The sequence below is a fragment of the Ixodes scapularis genome, unplaced genomic scaffold, assembly GCF_016920785.2.
Source record: "Ixodes scapularis isolate PalLabHiFi unplaced genomic scaffold, ASM1692078v2 PGA_scaffold9__187_contigs__length_104089568, whole genome shotgun sequence".
NCBI classification, from domain to species: Eukaryota; Metazoa; Arthropoda; class Arachnida; order Ixodida; family Ixodidae; genus Ixodes; species Ixodes scapularis.
Window position 1 is genome coordinate 73,081,376 of NW_024609884.1, and position 22,958 is coordinate 73,104,333.

Consider the following 22,958-nt stretch of genomic DNA (forward strand, 5'->3'; position numbering starts at 1 on the left):
ATACACCTGATAATTGTATTGCAACAGTTAAGCTCAAATAATTTCCACTCCCACTGATATATTTGTTTTAATGTCAAACATGTTATTAAATGGGTCGAAGTTGAAAGCATAAAAATCGACGATGTCAGAACTCAATGCATGAAATGGAAATAAGAAACAGGAAATCTTTTTTGAATTCTTGTTTCCTGCCAACGCTTACTTTTATCAACATGCTCATACACAATGTTTTAACATTATGTTCTTTTTCGACTGATGCAAATGTCCTCTTTTTGTCATCACTAAAAAAGTGAAGGCACCACTTTTTTAGTGATGCCCTCACTAAAAAAAAAAAAAAATATCCACAGCAGCCTTTTCGCATTGACGCAGCAATTTGAGAATTATTACAATATTTTATATTTAAACTCTTGGCGAGCAATTTTTCTTAGGCACAACCGCGCATGCGCGTCGAATCTCCTGCAAGAACGAAGGTCGCGTCCCGCAATGCTTGGATAGAAAATGGCGTATCATTGCGATTCACACGATTACCATGCGACCTCTGCGCTTTCCCGTGCCCCGTTCTTCGGCAGCACCATGAGTTGTGGAGTGAATTTTCCGACAGTTTGAAATGCGGGACATTTTGATGATTTTCAAATTTCTCGCGGGACGCGGGACACGAGCCCTCAATGCGGGACGGTCCCGCGAGTCGCGGAACGGGTGTTCACCCTTAAGAGATCAGTGTCTAGCTCCGATAAAAACTCAAAATACAGCACCCTGGCTGACGGCATCTAGCGGAGGCACTGCGAAGCTGCCCGAGCGTTTGTCGTAAAAGCACACTTAAAACAAACAAAACATAACTTATCTTGTCGGTAGTGTTATTAAATATCAATAAGCAAATATTTGTACGCGGTACTTCGTTAAAATCTAGACGTAAAACGATAAAGCCACGTGTCCAGCGGCCAAAAATATGCAACATGGCGGCGGCCAGTGGGGGTCACTTTCAGCTGCCAGTTTATCGCTCTAAGGCCCTCTACCTCGTTGTTTTTTTTTTTTCTTCTATTCCAACTAAACGCGTAAAGTGTGCTGTGATGTTGCGGTTTTAGTCCGCAATTGTGGAAGGATTCCACAGCTGCCAACAGAGGGCAGTATTTCGGAAGGGGTCTATTGAGCGGTGCTGCGTCTGTCTCGGTGTCGTCGGATGGAATGTCCGCCTCACTGCCTCTTGTCTACGGGCAAGGGCGATCGGCTCCGAAGCTCCTGCTTGCTGGCTTGCGTGTGCGGCTCGGGTTTCGTGGCTTGGGGACTCGGGGGTTCGCCGGGGACCGTATATCAACTTCTGTCTGGAGCAGCTGGGGTCGAGGGCCACCTACGAACGTTTGTCTGGCGTTCTCAAACTTCATTTCCTGATCGCTAACACTCGGCCTCCCTACTGCACAACCGCCCTCGGTTGGAATCTTGTCGGAATATGTCCCCGAAATGACCCTCCGAATCTCAAGTAGCTTTTTGCGTATCGTCTTCGCATTCCGAGCCCGATGACTGTTCGTCGTCGCTGCCCTCATCACTGAGAGCGAAGCGCTTTCATTCATTCATTCATTTACTGTAGCCTTAAAGGCTCCATCAGGGACATTACGTAAAGGGGGGGGGGGGGGGGGGGCACATGAAAAATGCAAAAGATCAACATATAAGCAGGCAGCTACAGTGCTGGTAAGTATAAACAGTGTTAGAACAATTGTGTGTGGACTAAAAGTGGTACATAAATACACCAGAAAAAAAAAAAGAGTAATCAAAGCATTGCGGAACAAGCCAGGGTCACCTATGGCTACGATATCAGATGGTAGGTAATTCCAGTCTGTAATGATCTGAGGGGGAAAAGTTTGGCTGAAGTACCGTATTTATTCGAGCAATAGCCACACTGTTTATGAAAAAAAAAAAAAAAAACAACAACAACAACAACAACAACAACAACAACATGAGGCTTTGCTTTTCCGCGGCGCACGCAGATTTCCGATCACCACGATCGACTGCATGAACCCAGCTGCTTACAGGACAGAGGTAACGTCTTCGTGCGAAGATATCATCTGTGAAGATTGCATTTGTATGGAGAATCGTGTTGTCGATCTGATTATTCGCTATGTTATTTATGCCCAACGCAATGATTTACTGTATATGTGTTCTGCGGGAAAGTAGACGCAAGGTCCTTGTTTATAAATAGTGCGGCTATGACTCGAGCAAATGCGGTAGTTCGTGCGGCCGGTAATCCGAGACACGAATACATGAGTGGTTTAGTCGTGACAATGCTCTTGTAGGAGGAAGTAGGAGTGAGTTACGAGGCAATGTATTATAATAAAAAAAAAATTATGAAATAGGGTTAAGCACGATATCTTACGGCGCGACTTCAAAGTTGGAATATCCAGCTGGCGTTTCAGTGCAGAGACACTATATAGTTGTTCGGTAATAATCATTAAGAACAAATCTGGCCGCGAGATTTTGAACTTATTCAAGATGATTAATGATATAAAGTTGATGAGGGCTCCAAATTGCTGCGGCACACTCCATCTTTGGTCGAAGGTAAGTCTCTTGTGCCATTTTCCGGAGATGAGGGTGCCGCCTTCAGATTTCTTTTGATGTACCTGAGAGTGCGCGAAGCCTCTGCTGAGACTGTTTCGATATGGTTATTCTAGCTGAAGTCGCTAGTCAGTGTTACACCAAGATATTCATAAATGGAGGCAGAGTCGATTAGTCCAGAGCCAAAAGGATACAAAAAAATGGGATGTTACATGTTTCCTAGTGAAACGAAGTACTTTACATTTGACATGTTTAATGACAAACTATTTGGAGTACCAGGCATGAATTAGTTCAAGGTCTCTCTGAAGATGCAAATTGTCATTAGATGAAGTAATTTTGCGATATAGGACACAATCGTCAGCGAAGAGACGGATACTAGAATTGATTGAATTAGCTAAGTCGTCAATAAAGATAAGAAACAGTGATGGACATAGTTCTGACCGCTGTGGAACCCCAGATGCAGCGTTAGTACAATCTGATATATGGTTGTTAGCCACAGTGAACTGAGTGCGAGAGAAGAGAAAGTCACTAATCCAAGAAAGAACCAGTTGGTCGATACCCAGGATAGAAAGTTTTGAAATTAGATGACCATGGGGAAATCTGTCGAATGCCTTCGAGAAATCGAGGAATACAGCATCTGTTTGGCCCTGCGTGTCAGGGTTAGTGATTAACCCATGTGTGAATTCTAAGAGTTGCGTTTTGCATGAAAATCTCCTACGAAATCTATGTTGATGGTTGTAAAAAAAAATGGTTGGCTTCTAAATATGTTATGATATGAGAAAATAGTATGGGCTCTAAAAGTTGGGACGCGATGCAGGTTAATGATATGGGACGGTAGTTTGAGGCCAGCGCACGATCACCGCTTTTAAAGACCGGAATGACCTTCCCCAGCTTCTAGTCCTGTGGAAGGCAACCTTGTTGTAATGACTGAGAAAATATTAATTTGAGGAACTCACTTGATATTACTTCGGTGTTGCTAAGAATTTCGGGGTTAATATTGTCTGGACCACGAGATGATCAGAGTTTTATACCCGTGTCAGACGGCGTTCTAAAGATCCTTTTAACTAAGCTCCTTTATAAAATCGGCCAATCAGCTCGCGATGTGGAGTGCATACGCGCACTACAGCGTGCGCACATGCTCTATGGCGTGCGCTGGTTCGCCGATTTTATAAAGGAGCTTAGTGAAAAGTATCTTTAGAACGCCGTTTGACACGGGTATTAAACCTTCTGTAAGTCGAAGTATCACAGCAGCAGAAATGTTAGTGTCCATGGGGGCCATGGGCTCAAAACCAGATCAAGACAGACTAGGTATATGATCAACGCTTTCGTTTGAGAGTACAAAAGAAAAATAGTTATTTAAAGCTGTAGCGCAATCTGGCTCAAACACGGCGTCTCAATTTTCATTCTTAGGTCGGATAGAGCCATGTATTATCTCTGGGTGAAAATATCTTCCAGAAGTTCTAGGGGTTACTTTGCAGAATTATTGGCAGGCTTAAAGAAAATAGGTTTCCTTTCGACAACTTTACGTTATTTGTATAAGATTGGAGAGCTGAAAATATTTGTCCCAGACAACGTTAATGGTTACTCTTTTAGCTTTTTTATAAATGTGCTCCTTTAAATTATTTAATGACCGCAATGTTTTATTGTACCAGGGGTTATGCCCGTCGCTGTGTAAAATATCATTCGGAACAGATTGCTCAGTTAGATGATTAAGTTTGTTTTTAGATAGAAACCACTTTTCTTTCACTGATCTCGAACGAAAGTTTTCGACGTACGACTGATAGAACGATGACAAGTGCCGATTTATTGCGACGTAATCACCTTTGTTAAAGTCACAAATTGTTTTAACAACTGCGCTACGCGTTAGCACAGGAATAGATAACTCGACAATCACTTAAGCCAGCAACACAATTGACAGATTTTATTATTTCTGGTGTGCTTGCAAGGACAAGGTGAAGAATATTGTCGCCACGGGTGGGTTGTTCGACAACTTGGGTGAGGTTGAAATTCAAACAGTTATCAAGAAACTCTCACATCGTTCGACCCGCTGGTAGAAAGAACGAACCCAGTCAATGTGTGAAAAATTAAAGTCGCCAAAGATTAAAAAAAAAATAAAATAAAGTATACTTTTGGGTAAGGGCCATGAATGTCAAGCAGTACGGTGTGCAGAGTGTCACAATACTCAGAACCACTGTTCGGTGCCCGATAACACGGACCTATTATAGTTTGTTTAGATGCAAACGTAATGCAAATGAACATAGCATCTTTGTCGGCCGGGGCACGCACGAATGCAGAAAGAGGCGATCCATTTTTTTTATTGCGATGAGCACTCCTCCTCGTTGAAAAGGCTTGTCACATCGGTAAATGTCAAAGTACAGATGATGGGAAAAAATTTCGTTATCCTTTATTTCAGGTTTCAGCCAAGATTCTGTCAGAACGACTATGCTGGATTTGTTTATCATATATAAAACAACTGAGCTTCTCCCGTTTGGAGATGAAGGTGCGAATATTAGTGGAAGTAATACTATTGCGATCCTGGCTTTTTTATTGCCTTGCGCGGCAAGATGGGCGAAACAATACGTCCTTACTTAGTGAACTAGAACGTTTTACAACAGAGTCGGAAGAAGATCCACACCGAAAACACTTGTTGTTTACATACAGCTTATCAAATTGGATTTTAAACGTTCAACCTTGGGAATTGTCCGAACAGAAATAGTTTATTTCGAGCGATGCGGGCGGATTCAGACAAGTCTTCTCGCACGGCGTAGTCAGAATCTTTTAGTTTGTAACCGAACGAGAGGATTTTTTGTTTATCTTTAAAACGCAAGAGTCTAACAATTATTGGTCGGTTTTTGTCTGGTACAAATTTCCCAAAAAGATGTGACCGATCGATGTTGTTCGGATCTACCTGAATGTCGCTGCTCAAAGAAATTCAAAACGGTGGCCTCTGGTTGTCGCCAAGTTTCGGTTGGCGAGTCTGGAAGTCCAAAGAGTAATAGATTGGACCTCCGAAGTCGATTCTCGGTATCACCACACCTAGAGTTCACTTTCCAAATGTCCGACGTTATTTTGCCAGAATCTTCAACGCCTACAGGACTTCTGAGGACTCTTTCGTGGAATTCAGGTCCGCCTCAATTGCCGTTACCTGTTCTATGAGGTTAGTTATTGAAGTCCGTCGTTGACTGGGCATCCCGAAGCTTCTTTATTCCGGGAAGCATGTTGCTTTGCCCTACCTCGATTCTGGTAACAACGTTTAAGATGTTGGCAAGCTGAGCTTCAAAAGGCCTGGGGTTCGTCTCGATGTCCCCGGACATTTGTAGTGTTAGTAGCGCTAAGTAAATGGCTCTAGCACTTTCAGCCAGGAACCAGGGACTCAAACCACCAGGAAATAAACTTCAAAATAATACAAAGATACAAATATGGGACAGTACTGGAAAAGGTACGTAAAAAACTGGCAAAAACGTAAAGAAAATAACTTCACAGACAAATAAAATTCCCAACCTCAGCTGAAAGCTAAATCGAATTCTTTTTCTTTCAATATTTTTTTTAATGTTTGCGCTATTGTCTTCTGCTCGCACCGCAGACGGCGCTACACAGTGCCGTTGTGGTAGGCTTTGAAGAGGTTTGTGTCCCCACCCCCAGTGTAAAAACAACAACAAAAAAAAACGCGAAGTTTTTTTGTTTTGTTTTTTGCGTGCGTGTGCATGCGCGTCTATATGTGCGAGTGTGTCACCGAGCGCTAGGCCGCTTGTGCGAGCGCTGAGGCTTTCGAGAGGTTCGGTCGGTGCCGCAAAGACTTGCGAAATTAGTTGCGATTGTGCCTGAAATTTCGGAATTACTGACGCTAACAAGTAATTAAATTATAATTAAAATTTTTTTTAGCCGAACGTAACTAATTACAATTACAAATGAAAATATAATTAGATCACAGTAATTTAATTACTACCAAAGTCTGCTGAAAAGAAACATCCTAATGGCATCAGTGCGACAGCTGGACGTTGGCAGCCGCTCTAAGTTTTACACGAGTGTCGTTCTCAAGTCCTTACCCAATCATCGACCACCTCTTTATTTTGTTTAAACTTATGCAAAATAAAAGCAATGGAGGATAACTGTTAACAAGTGACGGAAATATAATTGTCGAATTAATACCCCAATCGGAGGAAGGAGTCCCCAGGAATAAAAAGTATTCTCTGGAGGAGCAACGGAAAGAAAAAAGGGGGGAGGGGGGGGGTTGTTTTAAAAACATACTGTGGTGCAAAGGTTCCTGTGCCCCGCATCTTGGCACAGACCAGAAAGCGTGGCGCCACGAAACCACTTTGTTTGCAAAAACACTCTTGCCAGAAAGAGCGTTTTCATGGTGCCAGCAGCCGCAGTTCCTGACGATGCTGCACCAAGCATGCATAATTTGTATCTCTCAAATACATGGCTTGCATTGAGCGCGACCATCCGCGGCGTGCATTTTGCGCCAGCGGGTTTGATTTTTTCAGTAACAACAAATCACAATGACCACCAGCATATAGTGCGATGACGTCAAAGGCAGACCACCAGCAGTTCAGTTTCCTGGTGAAATGCGATGTCCGCAACACTAGCGAAAGTACATAGATGCCTGCAGATTATAAAATTGTGCAGTATAGTATATAACAGTCATGCGAAGATAAACAGGAGCCTGATAAAATGTTAGAACGCATGACTGATGAAAAACAAAGCTGTAAAGGGAGTTCTCGAGACAAGTGCACGTAAAGCCGAATATAACACTAGCCTCCCGAGCCAGTGTTTCGCGAAGTGTCGAGCTCGTACAAGCCTATGCCCAAATGGGATTTATGTTAGGAATATAAGACTCTTCGTTTGTCCTTCGCGCTATTTATGTGCAATTAAAAATATCCTTACATCTCTATGTATTTCTTTTTTCAATAAGGCATTGCCTCGTGTTCTTTTAAAGAATGCCAGTTATTATGTTTCTTTTTGCGGATATTTTTTGTATTTACCTTCAGACGTATCATGTGAGCCCAAGGTCTTTTTTGGGATACCGTGTTACCCGGTGTTTCATACTGCCAAACAGAGGGGGCACAAACAAAACACGTTTTTTGAAGATTAAATAGTTGCCGTATTTCCGAGAATCGTCCTCCCGTGTCGGTCTCAAGCGGTTATGTGAACAGTCAAATTTAATGATAATAATATAAATATTTCCTGACTGAAGATCTGACAACACAAATAAAAGGGCGATCACCTTAAATATATACATAAGTAAATGCACCACCAAATTATCTCAAAGATGCTCTGCAAACCTTTTCCAGCGTTTTTATCCTCGATAGGCACGTTTATAAGTGATTTGAGAGGGCCTTAAACAAATTTCTAATTTTAAATCTGATTTAATTAACTATGCATTCCTGACAGATATATAACTCATTGAACATATAGTTCTGGTATTGCTTCTTTTATGTGATGAACAGCAACTTTCTGTGGCTGTGAGCTGAACAAAACAAAGTATACAGGGGCGCGTGGCGGAACTATGACAATTACACACGCAAACCGTCAGCAAGCGACCAAGTAACTGCAATGTCGAGTAGAGCAGAAAATACTGCTTTGTTCTATTTATAAAAAAAAATCATTATTTAACGAGGGTGATGCTTTTTTTTTTTTGTTCAAATTGAATTGACCAGTACTTTGTCAAGAACTAACCTCAGCAGCCAGGCTATGCTAGTTCATCCTGTGTAAGAAAATGTTTCCTTGGGTACGCGCTATTTTAGGCCAGATTCGATCTAAGTACTACGTTACGTATAGACTAGAGTGAACAGTTTAGATCGCTCCTTTCTGCATGATCGTTTGCCTGCATCATGGTGCTGAGTGTGAACAATGTTGGTTAGGAAAACAAGCGTAGCGATTGCCGTTCGGTGTTTTTTTAAAGGTAGACTGAAAGGGCTTGTCCAAAAACTTAATTGGCATTTTGAAAATATTACTGCTTGTAGCTCTCTTCCGTCGTCATCACATAAAAGTAAAGCGTATTTCGAAAAACTATATTTCACTACATATATGGCGACGAAGTACCCATTCCATGATTGCATGCCCTGTAATTAATACCTTACTTTAAGAGCGCAACTAGGATTCAACTTTTAATACTACGACCTGAAGTTTCCAATCACGGGCATTTCAGGTGACCTGCCATAAGTTGTGACAACCTTTCGATTCTGGTAAGACATGTGTGACTGAGGTAAACAAGTAGATGTTGAGTCGTATAAACACGACGTTTTGTATGTGAATCTCGATTTTCTTTTACTTGTGTGTCGAAACTAAATAACGCAATTTCTTATTTTTTGAACCTGAATAGATAAAACAAAAAACGATATTTACTTGTTTTACGGCGGAAATAGCGCCTATTGTGGAAAAGCGTGGAAAATATATTCTCAATTTAACGGTTCAAACCGGTTGTAACCGGTTTGAACCGTTATTTTCTCCCCGGAACTGAACCGAAAGCCGTGAACCCGAACCCGAACCGAGCCGATACAAATTTCGGTTCGACACTCTGACGTCAACATCAGGCAATTTTTTGTTCATGATAACACACCTACATGTGTATGGCATTTTAAGAGAGAGGTTTTAAAAAGAAAGGAAGCCTGAAACTAATGTCATTTTAAGAAACTGTATACCCTGCTCGGTCCCATTTCGACAGTCTTTTAATTGATTTATTGATTGTCTTTAGATAATTAGTTCAATTCGCTTAATTTATTTAACACAAGGTTGGGACTTCCCGCGTAAGAAACTGTCGCAGAGAGCTTAACCGAGTTTCAGAATGGCGTACGCAAAATCTGAATACGCAAAGAAATAGCGTCGTCGCTATGCGCTAATCCAAAACACGGTTTGGGCTCGGCACATGCGGAGTAATGACGACACATTTTTTGTTTCTGGTGTATGCAAAAAAAAAAAATAAATAAAAAATAATAATAATTGCATACGCTGTTTTAGCTCGCCAGTAACTGGAGTTCGCAATCTTTAACAAAAAGAAAAAAAAGTCTGCTCGAAATTACTTCGTAATCGTCAGAGTGGCTCAGTACCAGTGTTTCATTGCTAATGTGATACAAGGGGAACATTTGTCTCACAAAATTGAGTATAAACTACATAAAATAGCAGCACAGCCACGTGCACGTTGAAACCGAAACCAACCAAATTGAAGCAACCTAATGGCGGCGAATACGTCACCATCCCCTATCCGCCGGTCACGTAACTAATCCGATGAAAAGGATGTACCTAGAGCAACTAAATGAGCTACGCTTAAAGTATTGGCACTCCGTTCCCCGATCTGCTAGTGGGCGTCACCATCATGGTGCTTAGTGAAGAGCTGACGCAACTGTCGATTGTCACAATTCAAAAATGATGCTTCCTCAGCTTTAGGTGCGGTGTTAAAAAGCTGACGTGATATCGTTTTGCTGTGTCGCAAACTGTTTTAGCATGCCTGGAGGACGGAAAAGTGTTTCCTGCGATTTCAGATAAAGCTTCAGATAACTGGCCACCATGATTTTAATCACCAAGATGGCTGGAGTGTCGTTACTCTTAAGCGTAGCTCATTTGTAGCTCGAGGCGTACCTGATCGCCAGCCATGCCCCACGCTTCCCGCCGGTGACGTCACATTTGGATGATTGATTGAAAACACGTTTATTGACCTCATATTGCTTGGAGCGAGCTGCGGAGGTCAGTTAGAAGAAGGATAATGGATTAGGGAGCGGGGACCAAAGAAGAGGAGAAGAAGAGGGCAACACTTCATGGCGTCAGGGCTGTCGCTGAAAAGGGAGGGGGAGGCCGTGTCGTTTTTGCTCTAGCCGGAAGGAGCCGGTCCCCCACTGGAGGTGCAGTTGGGTCCCTTATGAAGTTAATAGCCCCTTCCCCTGGCAAATGTCGAGCGCTCCGCGTTAGCGGTCGTCGAGCGGTCGGCCTCCGTGAGCGATCGGTCACGTGATCCATCCCAGTGGCACGCGCTGCGGAGCAAATCGAGCGTAACGCTCCCAGCGCCACCGCTTCCAGAGCGTCCGCTCTCGCTTTTGAACAGTTGGTGTTCCCATTGCTATCTTGCTGAAAGCATGAAGTTCTGATCGGAACTTTATGCTTTGACAAAAAATTGATTGTTTACTACTTGAACGGTGACCCCGACGTTAAGACGCAATTTATTTTTTCTTGCAGTTATATAAGCCCGATGAAGACAACTAGAAGTACTTGTACGAGCCGTATGATGCTATAAAGCAATACCAAACACGTTTGCCGTAAAGCGATCGTCATCTCCGAATGCGACTTCCATCTACGGAGTATTTGGCGTGTTGCGTTCTAATTATTCCAATTACATTACAGAGACCACAAAACGAACAAACGACATACCTAGCTCTTCATCCGATAGGCGCGCACAACGCCTTCGACGTAACGCGGTATCTTGGGCCTCTTCGCTGGCCAGCCAAACGACTGGGAAACCACTTCGCCGAAAATGGCTGCCTCGTCGTCACTCGAGCTGGAGCTAAGCTGGTATCTTCGTCGCTGTCACTGCGTTTTATTAGACCTCCTGAAATTAACTGGAACGATGTCATCGCTGCAGTATGCTCGGGCTAGTCGGTCATGACGAGGGGAACGGAAACAAGTGCACCAAGAAAGCCCAACCAGCAATCGAAACAAAAAAGCCGCGAAACTCCTTCACTCTGTCGATAACGAAACTGAAACGTTGCGAGAGACGACTACAGATCGTACTCCTCCGAAAAAGGCTGTGCGGAGAACTACTCCGGACCGCTCGACGCGCTTCGCCACCTTTCCGCGGAGCGGTTGGAGCCGCTCGGCGAGCGCCCTAGTGGCTCCAGATCTACCAGCGGCACACGGAGAGATCGCTCTCATCTCGCGAGGGAAACACGAATTCGCTCGGCGAACGCGCGCCGAGCGCTCGCTATTTACCAGGGGGAGGGGCTATAAGTAATGCCTTCCAGAGCTCCAAAGCATGCTCGGGGGATATGGTGGTGTCTGGACATACCCAGGTGTTCAGGGATGCGGGTACTGGGGCGCTTGTGATGAGGTCCAAAGCCCGTTGCCGTGGAACATCATACAAAGGGCAATACCACATGAGATGGACCAGGTCTGCCTTAGAGTTACAGTAATTGCAGATGGCTGAGGCTGTGGAAGATCCCGCCCCTTTGTTCCCGCGAAACCGCTCTAAGAGATGCGGTGTCAGTATGGTCCCTATACTGTCTGAATTTGCCGAATGAGGACGACTTCCCTACGAGAGAAATGTTGGGCGGGAATCTTAGGGATGGATAGCGGGTTAGCGGCCATGGAGAAATAGACGGCACGCTGGGCTTTGGTACAGCGCACTTCGTGCCAGGGGTTGGAAATTTCCTTGGAGGGGTTGACTAGAGATGGTAATAACCAATATGGCAAATGATGTTCTACGTAAATAAAGGGGTATTCACACGAGGGAGAAATCCCGGGGATTTCTCCCCGGCACGCACGCATCACGAGATGAAAACGCGAGGCTTTAGCACATCGCAAAGCCTGACGTTTTCGTCGTGGGATGCGCGTGCCGGGGAGAAATCCCCGGGATTTCTCCCTCGTGTGAATACCCCTTTAAGCTCTTGGTCAAAACAGAACCGTCTAAAAGTTAATTCTAATAAAACTAAAGCCGTTTTCTTCTAAACAAGAGGAACGCCTATCCCATTGCATCATAACATAGCGTTTAATCACAGAAACATCGAAGTTTTGGACACTGTAAAAGTGCTTGGCACGTACTTCTCCAGTAACATGCAATGGGACGAGCATGTTAACTTTGTACTACTCAAAATTAGTCAAATAGCTGGTATACTGAATCGAAATAGGTATATTCTTCGGGAATCAGTTAAATTATTAATCTACAATACGCTATTTGTATCTCATATTAACTATTGCCATCTTGTATGGGGCACAACAACAGAATCTAACCTCCATAAATTATACTTAATGCAAAAGAGAATGATACGCGTTATTGCCAATGTCTCATACACCGAACATACTGACTACCTTTTCAAGAAATATAACATTCCAAAAGTTCATGACATATACCGAAGGAGGCCTATGCGAGATTTTTATTATAGCACGAGGAAAAATACCTCTACACTCTTAGAAATAGGAAACTTAGAAAAAAGGCAACCTTCGCATAAAACACGAACTCCAGAACCATGGATAGTTCCTCGTTCTCGGACAAATTATGGTGACCAAATGCTTAAGAATACTTTGCCTCGACTACTAAATTCATTTGAGGAGGCTGGCACCGATATATCCTCTATAACACCTTCTGAATTGAGATATCTTTTATGTTCATTTTATGATACCGGTGCCCTTAGAACTGCCTGAAATGAAAACGAGCTATTTCCTAGAATTGTTTTGTGTTCCTTACCCGACCTAATCATGTTAAATTGCAACTGTATACTAATGTGTGGAGCTGTATCGAATGAGTGAATCTGATTGACCAGGAAGTGTTTTGTTACTGTGTGTGAGTGTTTTGTGAGTCCAATGCTGCCATCATTTAAAGGGGGCCGAGGGCCCCACAAGCTGCGTTTGTAGCTTTTTTCCTCGGCCTCCTCCATTCTGTATGAAATGGAAACCAATAAAGAAAGAAAGAAAAAAAAAAGAAAAAGAGGGTCTCTTGGCCAGCGCGGAGAGATGTGCGCGCACTAGTCTGTAGGCTTTCTCATTACCGTGTATTCCACAGTGGGCAGGGACCCATCGTATGATGAATTGATGGCCGGACGCTCTCAGAGATGGGACGGCCACCTTGAGCACTTGTAAGGTAAGTCCGGTATATTTGGTGTCCGAGAAAATGTGGTGTACCGCGTGCGAGTCGGTATAGAAATCAAGTGCGTGTCTGGTGCGTCTTCCTCTGCCGTAAGAAGTGGGTCTCGCGCATAGTCTGTGATGGCTTGAAGCTCTGCTTGGGTGCTGAGCGGGGGCGTAGTCGTTGTGTGCAGGTGTCGTGCCTGTGCTTCCGTGTTACAGTTGCACCACACCGTGGCGCACCTGACATCGCATGAGTGATCAGCTGGCAGGCATGCATCGACGTAAATAACGTGGGTGCAGTCGTAAAGCGAGCGAATGTATTTTAAGTGCCGTCTTCTGAGAGGGAGGCGCCTGCCGGTGCTTTGTATCCGCTGGGGTAGGAGTTAGTGATGCAAAACTATCGATAAATTGACTATCGATACCAGATAGTTTTTCCAAAACTATCGATAGTGTCTCAGAACTATCGATAGTCGACTATCGAAAGTACTATCGATAGCTTTTCGATAGTCGACTATCGATAGTACTATCGATAGTTTTTCGATACTCGACTGTTGATAGTACTATGGATGGTTTTTCGATAGTCGACTATCGATAGTACTATCCATAGCTTTTCGAGAGTCGACTATCAAGTACTATCGATAGTTTTTCGATAGTCGACTATCGATTGTTTTTCGATAGTCGGCTATCGAGTACTATTGATAGTTTTTTTTTACTATCGATAGTCAGATTTCTGGCGACTATCGATACTATCGATATTACTATCGATAGTTTTGCTCCGCTAGTAGGAGTTCCCTCGGTGTTCCCACGGCAGGGTCTGTTGTGGGAGTTCGGGCAGATCGTGCACGGCGTAGCCTAGTTTGGCAGGGATAGACCGGCCGGCTGGTGTTGTACGAAGCCGTGCCTCCTGGATGTTGTAGTGCGTGGATACGAGTTTGCTGAGATTGTTGATGCTCCCGCAACTCTTGAGCGCATCTAGGAGTGTGTACCTAGGATGGTGAGTCTATATGAGTCTATATAGAGCTAGAATCTGAGTCCGATTGACTGGATGATATGGGAGACCATAGAGGAGCCGTGAGATGACAAATGCCTGCACGAATTGCCTCATCTCTTGTTCGCGAACACCGCAGGTGCGTGTTGAGATTAGTCGAAGGATGTGTATAGGGTCTTCTTTACTGATCCTGTTGTTCTTTGGATCCATGAGTTGGCTGTGTAATTTTCGTCCAGGTACATGCCCAGGATGCGAATGGTAGATCTCCTGGCGATGGGTTGGTCTCCGATAGAGAGGCTGTACATGTTCTCGGCCAACACGCGTGAGCTATCCCTGACCGGTGTGCCTCTCTTGCAGAATGTCAGGCCATGAGCGAGCGCCGCCCCATGTGCGCGCGACGTCTGCTGTACGTGGTGATCGGGCTGTGCACCGTGCTGCTGATGGCGGGCTTCGCGCTGGGCCTGGCCGTCCACCTCAACTTCTTCTTCCTCGGCCTGCTGGGCTTGCTGCTGTTGGCCATCTCGTGTCCGCTCCACTGTATCCTGCAGACCTGCCAGCCCCCCTCGACGGCCCCCGAGAGTCCACCGCAGCCTCGGGGGGATGCACCGCCTTCGTACGAGCTGCTCTTCGTGGTCAATGACGATCCTCCGCCCAGCTACGACAAGGCGCTGCAGTTCGCGAACCTTCCCCGTGTGCACTTACTGCCGCAGCGACAGCCCCATCGTTTGGACAGCATCAGCGTACTCAAGCTGTAAATCACCGTTCACTGTACTCTAAATGCGCAAGCTTGTCAAAGATTCAGGGAGAAGCGGTCTCTCGCTCGGACTTTGTTTTTATGTTCCTCTTCGCCGCATGTGTGTGTGTGTGTGTGTGTGTGTGTGTGTGTGTGCGTTATTGTAAGGGGTATTGATCTGACATTGATCCGCCATTTTGTTGTTTATGTCAGCGTGAGGACGTATACGCTTATTTGCATTACGCGTTTGAGGGGTGTCATGTGAATCCTTGAAATGCTCACCTTAGACAAGTGTCAGACAGTTCATAACAAAAATTGTGAACGAAGTCATGTCAGTGCATACCTCCTGTTCAACGCGATAACGCGTTATGGCGATAAACTGTGATATCGAGTTCGCGGACATCTTTGAGGCTCGTTTGGGGTTTTAAGTTGATATTTTGGTGTCCTCTGTCTCTTTTTCTATTTTAATGCGATATCATTCTTAAGCTACTACTCAATATTTCCAGCTATGCATATTCTGGCCTCCTAATACGCAGTAGGTATGCCCATTAGACCTTTTCAACTCACTGTGCTTGCACCCCATTGCGCTTCGCGTATGCGGAGTGGCAGTACGCATTACTTCACATTTCCATCCCCTTCGAATGACCTCACGACCTAGACGTCGTCCTCTACGTCGTCTTTGAGGTCCTCCTAGAGGTCGTCCTTAAGATCACCTTAGAGGCCGTCCTAGAGGTTGCCCTAGACGTCGTCTTTGACGTCGTTCTTGACGTCTTCTTAGATGTCGTCCTTGAGGTCGCCCTAGAGGTCGTTCGAGATGTCGTCTTTGACGTTGTCCTCTAGGACGTAGTCCTATACGACGTCGTCCTATACGACGTCAAGGACGGCGTCTAGGACGACGTCGAGGCCGACGTCCTATAGGACGACGTTACAAATAACGTCTAGGACGAGCTCAAGGACGACCTCTAGGGTAATCTCAAGGACGACAAAGATTTAGCTTCGTCCTAGAGGACGACGCTAAATTTAGCACAAAACTTACAACCTATGCACCAACCCAGTTTCCCCGCTAAATTTGGCGGTGTGCAAAGATAAATGCTATAGTATTCATAGATAATCACCCCTGTGGTTTCTACAAATTTGCCTTGACCATCAATTTGCTACCCTGTAATTTTTGTAAATGGATTGCTCTGATTGTGCTTTTGTCATATTCACTCCAATAGTTTTAGGATGTATATGTATAAATGCGTGTTTTTATTGTGCGATATTGTTTACGCAATTTTATTTTATGAGAATACGCTGCTTTAGGCTTTATTTACATGGTGCGATTTTACTTGCGGTTACGCAATTGCGACTTCGCTCGTGCGGCAGGAAAAACCTGAGGGAAGTTGCGATGCCCGACGTCGCGGCTGCGACGTCGGGCACCGCAACCAGAATTGCACCATGTAAATCAGGCTTCAAGACTGATTCACATGGTGCGATTTTGCTTGCAAATTCGCAGCTGCGGCGTCGTACACCGCAGTGTCCCCCAGGCTTTTTGTGCCGCACGAGTGGCGTCGCAACTGTGAAATCGGAAGCAAAACTGCACCATGTGAATCATGCTTAATGCGGGAACATTTGTGCGAAAAGTCATCCGGAAAACGTGCCCTGAAAACGCAAAAACATTGAACTTAAAAAAAAATAATAGTTTTACACCTTTAAAGGAGCTGTGTATATGTGTATACGTCACAGCGCACGTGACTCGGAAGATGGTGAAGGATTTGAAAGGTGCCAAGAACTTAAATCTTTGTCATTTTTTTTTAATGAGCACAATACATGCAGGTAAAAGTTTTTTTTTTTTTTTTTTTTTACTTCAGAAGGGTCGAGACACCAACTCCCACAACTATTAAGGCGAAGCACTGAAATTGTAGTATAGCTCCTTTAAATAATAATAAAAAAGAACAGCATGAGGGTAATTGCGGAAGGAAATTTGCGACTATGATTGTGACAAGACCTTATTCGTGGTTTGCGCGCAATAACAAATATACGGTTCTCATGTCCCGATTTCCGAATGGATTTTCGCACATGTGTTTCAGCCCTTATGGGCGAGTATACCAGACGAATTATTCGCAACTCCTCTCGTTTTATCGGTTCTCTGCTAGCGTCCCTTTATAATTTTGAGAGCGCCCCTTTTAAAATCTCGTGGTTTGACCTCCTTACGTCTCGCAAGAGGAACGCTGTACGAATTGTTTTTTCCACACAGACCGTTACCTTGGAATTACTTTTACCTACATGTCTTGCGCTCATCTGTCGGCAAAGCGTGTCTAAAGAAGTTAAGTTATCGGGACATTGAGGCACCCTACTCATGAGTGTCTGCTGTACTGTGTGGTACAATTGCGTCAAAGTAAGCATGTGGGCATGGTTTCACCTTGACGAGAAGTGTGGAGTGAGCGCTTGGTTGTCACAAGGACTCGCCGAAAAATCAAGTGCCAAACGGCGGAATGCTTTCTTTGAGCAGTGTAGGTCAAGCTGAACCATTAAATAAACTACGTAGAATTTTTCAGAGTGTAACGCAATGCGCGGTCGCACCGGCAAACAGAGCAGTGTCTTATCTCCCCGGTTATCCCCAAGATATGAATAAATATTTTTGAGGCTGCTATATCAAAGGCTATGTAAGCTGGTGAATCAACGTCGCGCACGCTTTGTTTGATCCTCTGGAAGCGCTCACCTATTTCTTTATCTGTACAAGGGGCAGGACAGGAAACCGTTGCGAAAACGGTTTCAGCAGGAGCTCAGAAGCAAGCTGCTATATACACTTGGAATGAAGAGCGTGCTGGTAAGAATATTATAAATAATGGGAAGAATATAAAACACAAATCCTCTTGTCCGTCCGTGTGTTTTTTTATGTTTTTTCCATTACATATGTTATGCTATATGGACCTTTCCAATAATCGCCTTCAGCGCGCTGCCATATTTGGCTACTGGGCTGTGGTTAACCGAGTGGTCTAGCGCACTCTGAAGTCACTGAATCTGGGAAAGTAGAGCTATTGCCTTCCCTCTAGCTACTAGCCGGACACAAACAAACACCACAATGCAGACGACAAAACCTCTCAAAGGGATTGGCTCATCGCTGTTGGTTGCCATGGTGATCAGCATTTCGGATCCTTTCAAAACGTCGAAGCTTCGAAAGGGTCAATAGAACAAGTCGCACCATGATCGCTATGGAGCAGCATCGTACTGAAAGCGTTCCTCGGCCAATATGAGCGTCTTTGTCACTGTGCATGCAATAAACTTATTACTCATGCTTATTTCCTCATATCTCTAACAATCATGTTCCTCTTCTTGCGTGTTTCAAGACAGTAAAAGTATTTTTCAATGCCCCCAAGCAACGGCGCCGAGTGTGATGCCGTACACCTTCGTACCGCCATCACACGCAGTGGCAGTGCTTGGAGCCAGTGAAAAATAAATTTACTGACTTGAAACAAGCAAGAAGAGCAACATAATTATAAGATATCTCGGGAAATAAGAATGAGTGATAAGTTCATTGCATGCACAGTGACAAAGGCGCTCGTATTGGCCGAGGAACGCTTTCAGTACTATGATGCTCCATAGCGATCTTGGTGCGACTGGTTTTAAAGGCCCTTTCGAAGCTTCGAAGCATTGAAAGGGTCCAAAATGGCGATCACCATGGCAACCGACAGCGACAAGACAATCACCTTGAGCGATTTTGTCGTCTGTGAGTTGGTATTTGTTTGTGTCCGGCTAGCAGGTGGGAGGGATCGGGCAATGGCGCTGCCTTCCCAGATCCAGTGACTTTAGCGCACACTATAGTGCCACTAAATAAGCTACGCTTCAGAGTAACGTCACTTGCTCATATTGTGTCTTAAGATCATGGTTGCCGATTATCCGAAGGTTTATCTGAAATCACGGAAAACGCTTTTCCGTCCTTCACAAATGTTTAAACCAGTTCACGACAAAGCAGAGCAATATCACATGAGCTTCCGAAAACCGAATCTAATGCTGAGGAAGTCGCATTTTGATTAAGAATTAAAGGGATACTTCAACACAATTTGAAATGTATCCGTCGTGTTCAAAAATAGGTTGAATATGATCCACAATATCCGTAAATGACAATCGCACGTTTGTATTTTGAGCCTGGTGGCTGTATTTTTTGTTATAAACGGCCCACTCTAGCAAGCGCTCGGAGAAGGCCCAGCTTAGAGCACGTGACATCCGACGCAATCGTGACGTAGGTCGTCTCGGGACGAGCAAAGCTACGGCGAGGCTGACGTCGAGGGGATGGCCTAGTCGTTCCAGCCACCGAAGCGGCTGCTTTTGTACGAATTTTGAGTGACGGGTTAATCTTTTATAATCTTGTAGGGGGACAATAGCTACTTATGGAACGCACAAAAGGGATTCTCAGGAAGACGGGAGATCCTCCTTCCCCTCTTCTCTCGTCGTGGCCGGAGGCGAGACAATAACCGTCACTACCTCTCAAGGTTCCTAGACGGGCATTACAAACGAGACGTTAGCGACATCCACCAGGTGCTCTTTGTTAAACGTTTAATTTGTTTTAAAATTCCTTTTCGTGACTTTTTTAACAAGATATTGGTGCATTCGATGTGATACTGCTCCTCTGAACACATATAGACCGTAAAATAAGCGCCGAAATTTTGTTGTAGTATCCCTTTAAAACCTTGAGACAAGGAAACAAAAAGGGGACATACACCACTGTCTCAGGACGGTGTTGTGTATGTCCCCTTTTTGTTTCCTTGTCTCAAGGTTTTATTTCTTAATTTGAGACGGTGGTGTGTATGTCTCCATTTTTTTTCCTTGTCTCAAGGTTTTAATTCTGAATTATGATTGTTGACCAGCTCGCTTGAGTTTTGACTGTTATTTCGCACTTTTGACTCATGACGACTGGCAGTTGCGTCTGCTCTGCACAAGCAGCAAAATTGCGGCGCCACAACAATGTTGGGGAACAGAGTGCCGACACTCAAAGCGCAGCCCATTAGCGCACACCAGCTCGGAGCTCGTGGAGCGAAAAGGGGTGTTGGGGGGAGGGGGATCGGTGGCCGAGTGGTCTAGCGCACACCAGCTCGGAGCACGTCTAGAGACAGCTCGCGCTGCGGATCTCAGGGATCCTGGGCTCAATCCCCACCCCTGCCCGTTTCGATCTGGATGAGCATCGTACCGGCGTGCGGTCATGCAACACTACTGCGTGGTGCACGTTAAAGACCCCAGGCTAGCGGTTGTACTGCACTGGCTAGATTTCCCATCTACAGCTGGGAGACTCGTCGTCTGTTGAGGCAGACTAAGTTCTAGGCTGTATAAACACACATACTACTCAATGTTTTTTTTTTTACTGAGCTGTGGAATACGTTTTGAGCGTGCGCGGTCTTCCACGAAATGTGAGGCGCCGCGCATGCATCCACAGCCAACTGACTCGTCATTTTTCGCCTGGCTGATAAGTGCTGGAAAAGTCTATACGAGGCGCATCCAGAAAGCTAGTTGCATTTGTGCTTGAGTCCCGCGAAAGTATTTCCCTTCTGAAGTTCCTCCCAAGTTCCATAATCCAATAGACGCATTTTGACGTCATTTCAGCCGGGGTCGCACTGCTTATGCATCATACAAAAGGCAGTCTGCATACAGATTCGAACGCGAGTCACCGGGAGATCCGTTTTTTGAATGCCGCATGACAATGACTTCAAGAAGCAAACTTGGCAGGCGGCACTCGAACCACGGATATGGTGGTAACTTGTGTTTGCAGACTGTTTTTTGTATGATCTATGAGCAGTGGGACCAGGGCTTTAGTGTAACTACAGTGGCCTACAATGGGGTAGTGGACTCACCGCGCTCGTTTACAGAGGCGGTTCATGTCTAAATTGAGAGATGGCGCGCTCCTGTCGACTCCTCCTGAAGCTTTCCCGCGCTTCTGCGCTAGCGTGCGTATCAGCGCGTCTGTGCGTCGCTGCTTTCTTCGTCAGATAGATGGGAAGGTTCGGAAGAATCATAGGAACTGCGTCGGCCGAGAAAGGGGATCGGTGGCTGAGTGGGCTATACTCTGTTTCGCCTTATGTTGTGCCGCAGTGAAGGCTAGAAGCGGGAGATCATAGCGCTGGCAGTTGCTATTAATGCACGAGAGCTTGTGCCGCCGAGATGTGCCCTAGAGCAAGGAGCTCGCTCTTGTAGCCTTTTCTGCTGTACATCATAAGGTGAAACAGAGTATAGCGCACACCAGCTCGGAGCACGTGGAGCGAAAGCTCGCGTTTAAGAACCTGGGGATCCTGGGCTCCCGTTTCGATCTGGATGAGCATCATACCGGCGTGCGGTCGTGTATCACTACGGCGTGGTGCATGTTAAAGGGCACCATGACAGAACAGCACACGACATAACAGCACGTGACAAAACAGCACGGTCATAACAGCACGCGTCAAAACAGCACAGCGTCAAAACAGCACGGCGACAAAACAGCACGCGTCAAAATAGCACGCGACAAAACGGCACAGCGTCAAAACGGCATAGCGACAAAAGAGCACGTGCCAAAACAGCACGGCGTCAAAACAGCACGACGTCAAAACAGCACAGCGACAAAATAGCACAGCGTCAAAACATGACATTGACAATATAGCTAGAGTTCGGCGTTTTCGGTTTGTATTATTTGAAATTCCGCGCACTTTTTTTCGGTTTTTATTCCAAACAAAAGTTTTCGGTTTATTGCGGTGAATATTTGTAGACTCATAAACTTCTCAGCTATATTAGGTTTATTGACGAAAACCAGCATACTAACGAAACTGCAATAATTAAAAGTGTTTGTGTAAAATGTATATTAAGTACCAGGTACATGGTCTTCTTATTTGTTCCCGTCTTTGGCAGCCGACGCGACCTGTTATGTAAGACCCACTGGGGCCTTACCGTGATCTGACATTATCGTCGTGTGCTCGTATTTGTACACAGGAAGAGCATAAGCTTGAGTACCACTTCGGTCGGAGATGCAAATATCAAAATGGAGAAATTAGCAAGCATTGCGCTCGGTGCGCTTTCCCCCATTTTCATGACTGCGAGAGGTGATAAATTCGCGCCGACGGCAGAAATGACAATAAAACACTCGTATTTATGCCCTCCTCTAGTAGACGGAAGCTAGGGGTGTTAAACAATGCGCGGCATTTACGGACGCTCTTGATTTCCGTTGTTTGATTTCACGATTAAACTCTCTTCTTTTAACAAAAAAATCGGTACAAATCCCTATCAGGTGAAAAACCCAGATTTCGTCCTGAAGACCCCTGCGCCCCCGGAGCTTTTGTTGAAAGTTGAACCGATCCCGCAGACAAGCTGAAAACTGCGAAAGGAAGTATCATAAGGTCAGTAATGAGTAGGGTTCCGTGTTGTCGGAGTTTAGTTTTCGTCAAGTTCGGAGAGGTTTTTTTTTAGTTTATTTTTTGCCGAAAATTCGTAGTTTATCGGAGTTTATTTTTGTTTGATTCCGAATTTTCCGAAATTCGGAGCTCAGTTTCGCAGTGTTTCTTATTAAAAATAAACAAATAATATCCAAATGTAAACGTATGCTGGACAAAAAAGGAAAAAAAAAAACGCGATCGTATCAATTATTATTTTCTTCAGTTGGATTTGGCATTGGTGCTACTACTGGCAATACTAATTTGTCCTAGAACAAAAGTGGCACACAAGTGTTATTTCGATAAATCTCGATACCTTAAAATCAATATCCTACTGGAGGTAGTTGCTGGGAAGCCTGTATTCATTCCATGCTATTCCATCAGCCTACCGAGCGGCCGCAAGAGGCAGAGTGGAAAAGGATGAAATAGAGAAGTTTCAAATGTCCTATTTTTCACTTGATGTAATTTCTATGGTCCATAGCTTTCACGGTTACAAAAACGCAACCTCTCCTTCCTCTCGGGCACAAATAGAATGACCCAAGCCGGAAACATGAACAGT

At 44.8% G+C, this 22,958-nt stretch overlaps 1 protein-coding gene across 1 annotated transcript in view; it reads left to right on the forward strand.

Moving 5' to 3' along the window:
* Positions 1–17,672, forward strand: part of LOC8027518 — a 57,569-nt gene extending 39,897 nt beyond the window's left edge. The window contains exon 2 of the mRNA XM_042287294.1: positions 14,657–17,672. Within this exon, the coding sequence (XP_042143228.1) occupies positions 14,657–15,054 (398 nt within the window). The 3' untranslated portion in view covers positions 15,055–17,672. The remainder of the gene's footprint in view (positions 1–14,656) is intronic.
* The last annotated feature ends 5,286 nt before the right edge of the window (positions 17,673–22,958 follow it).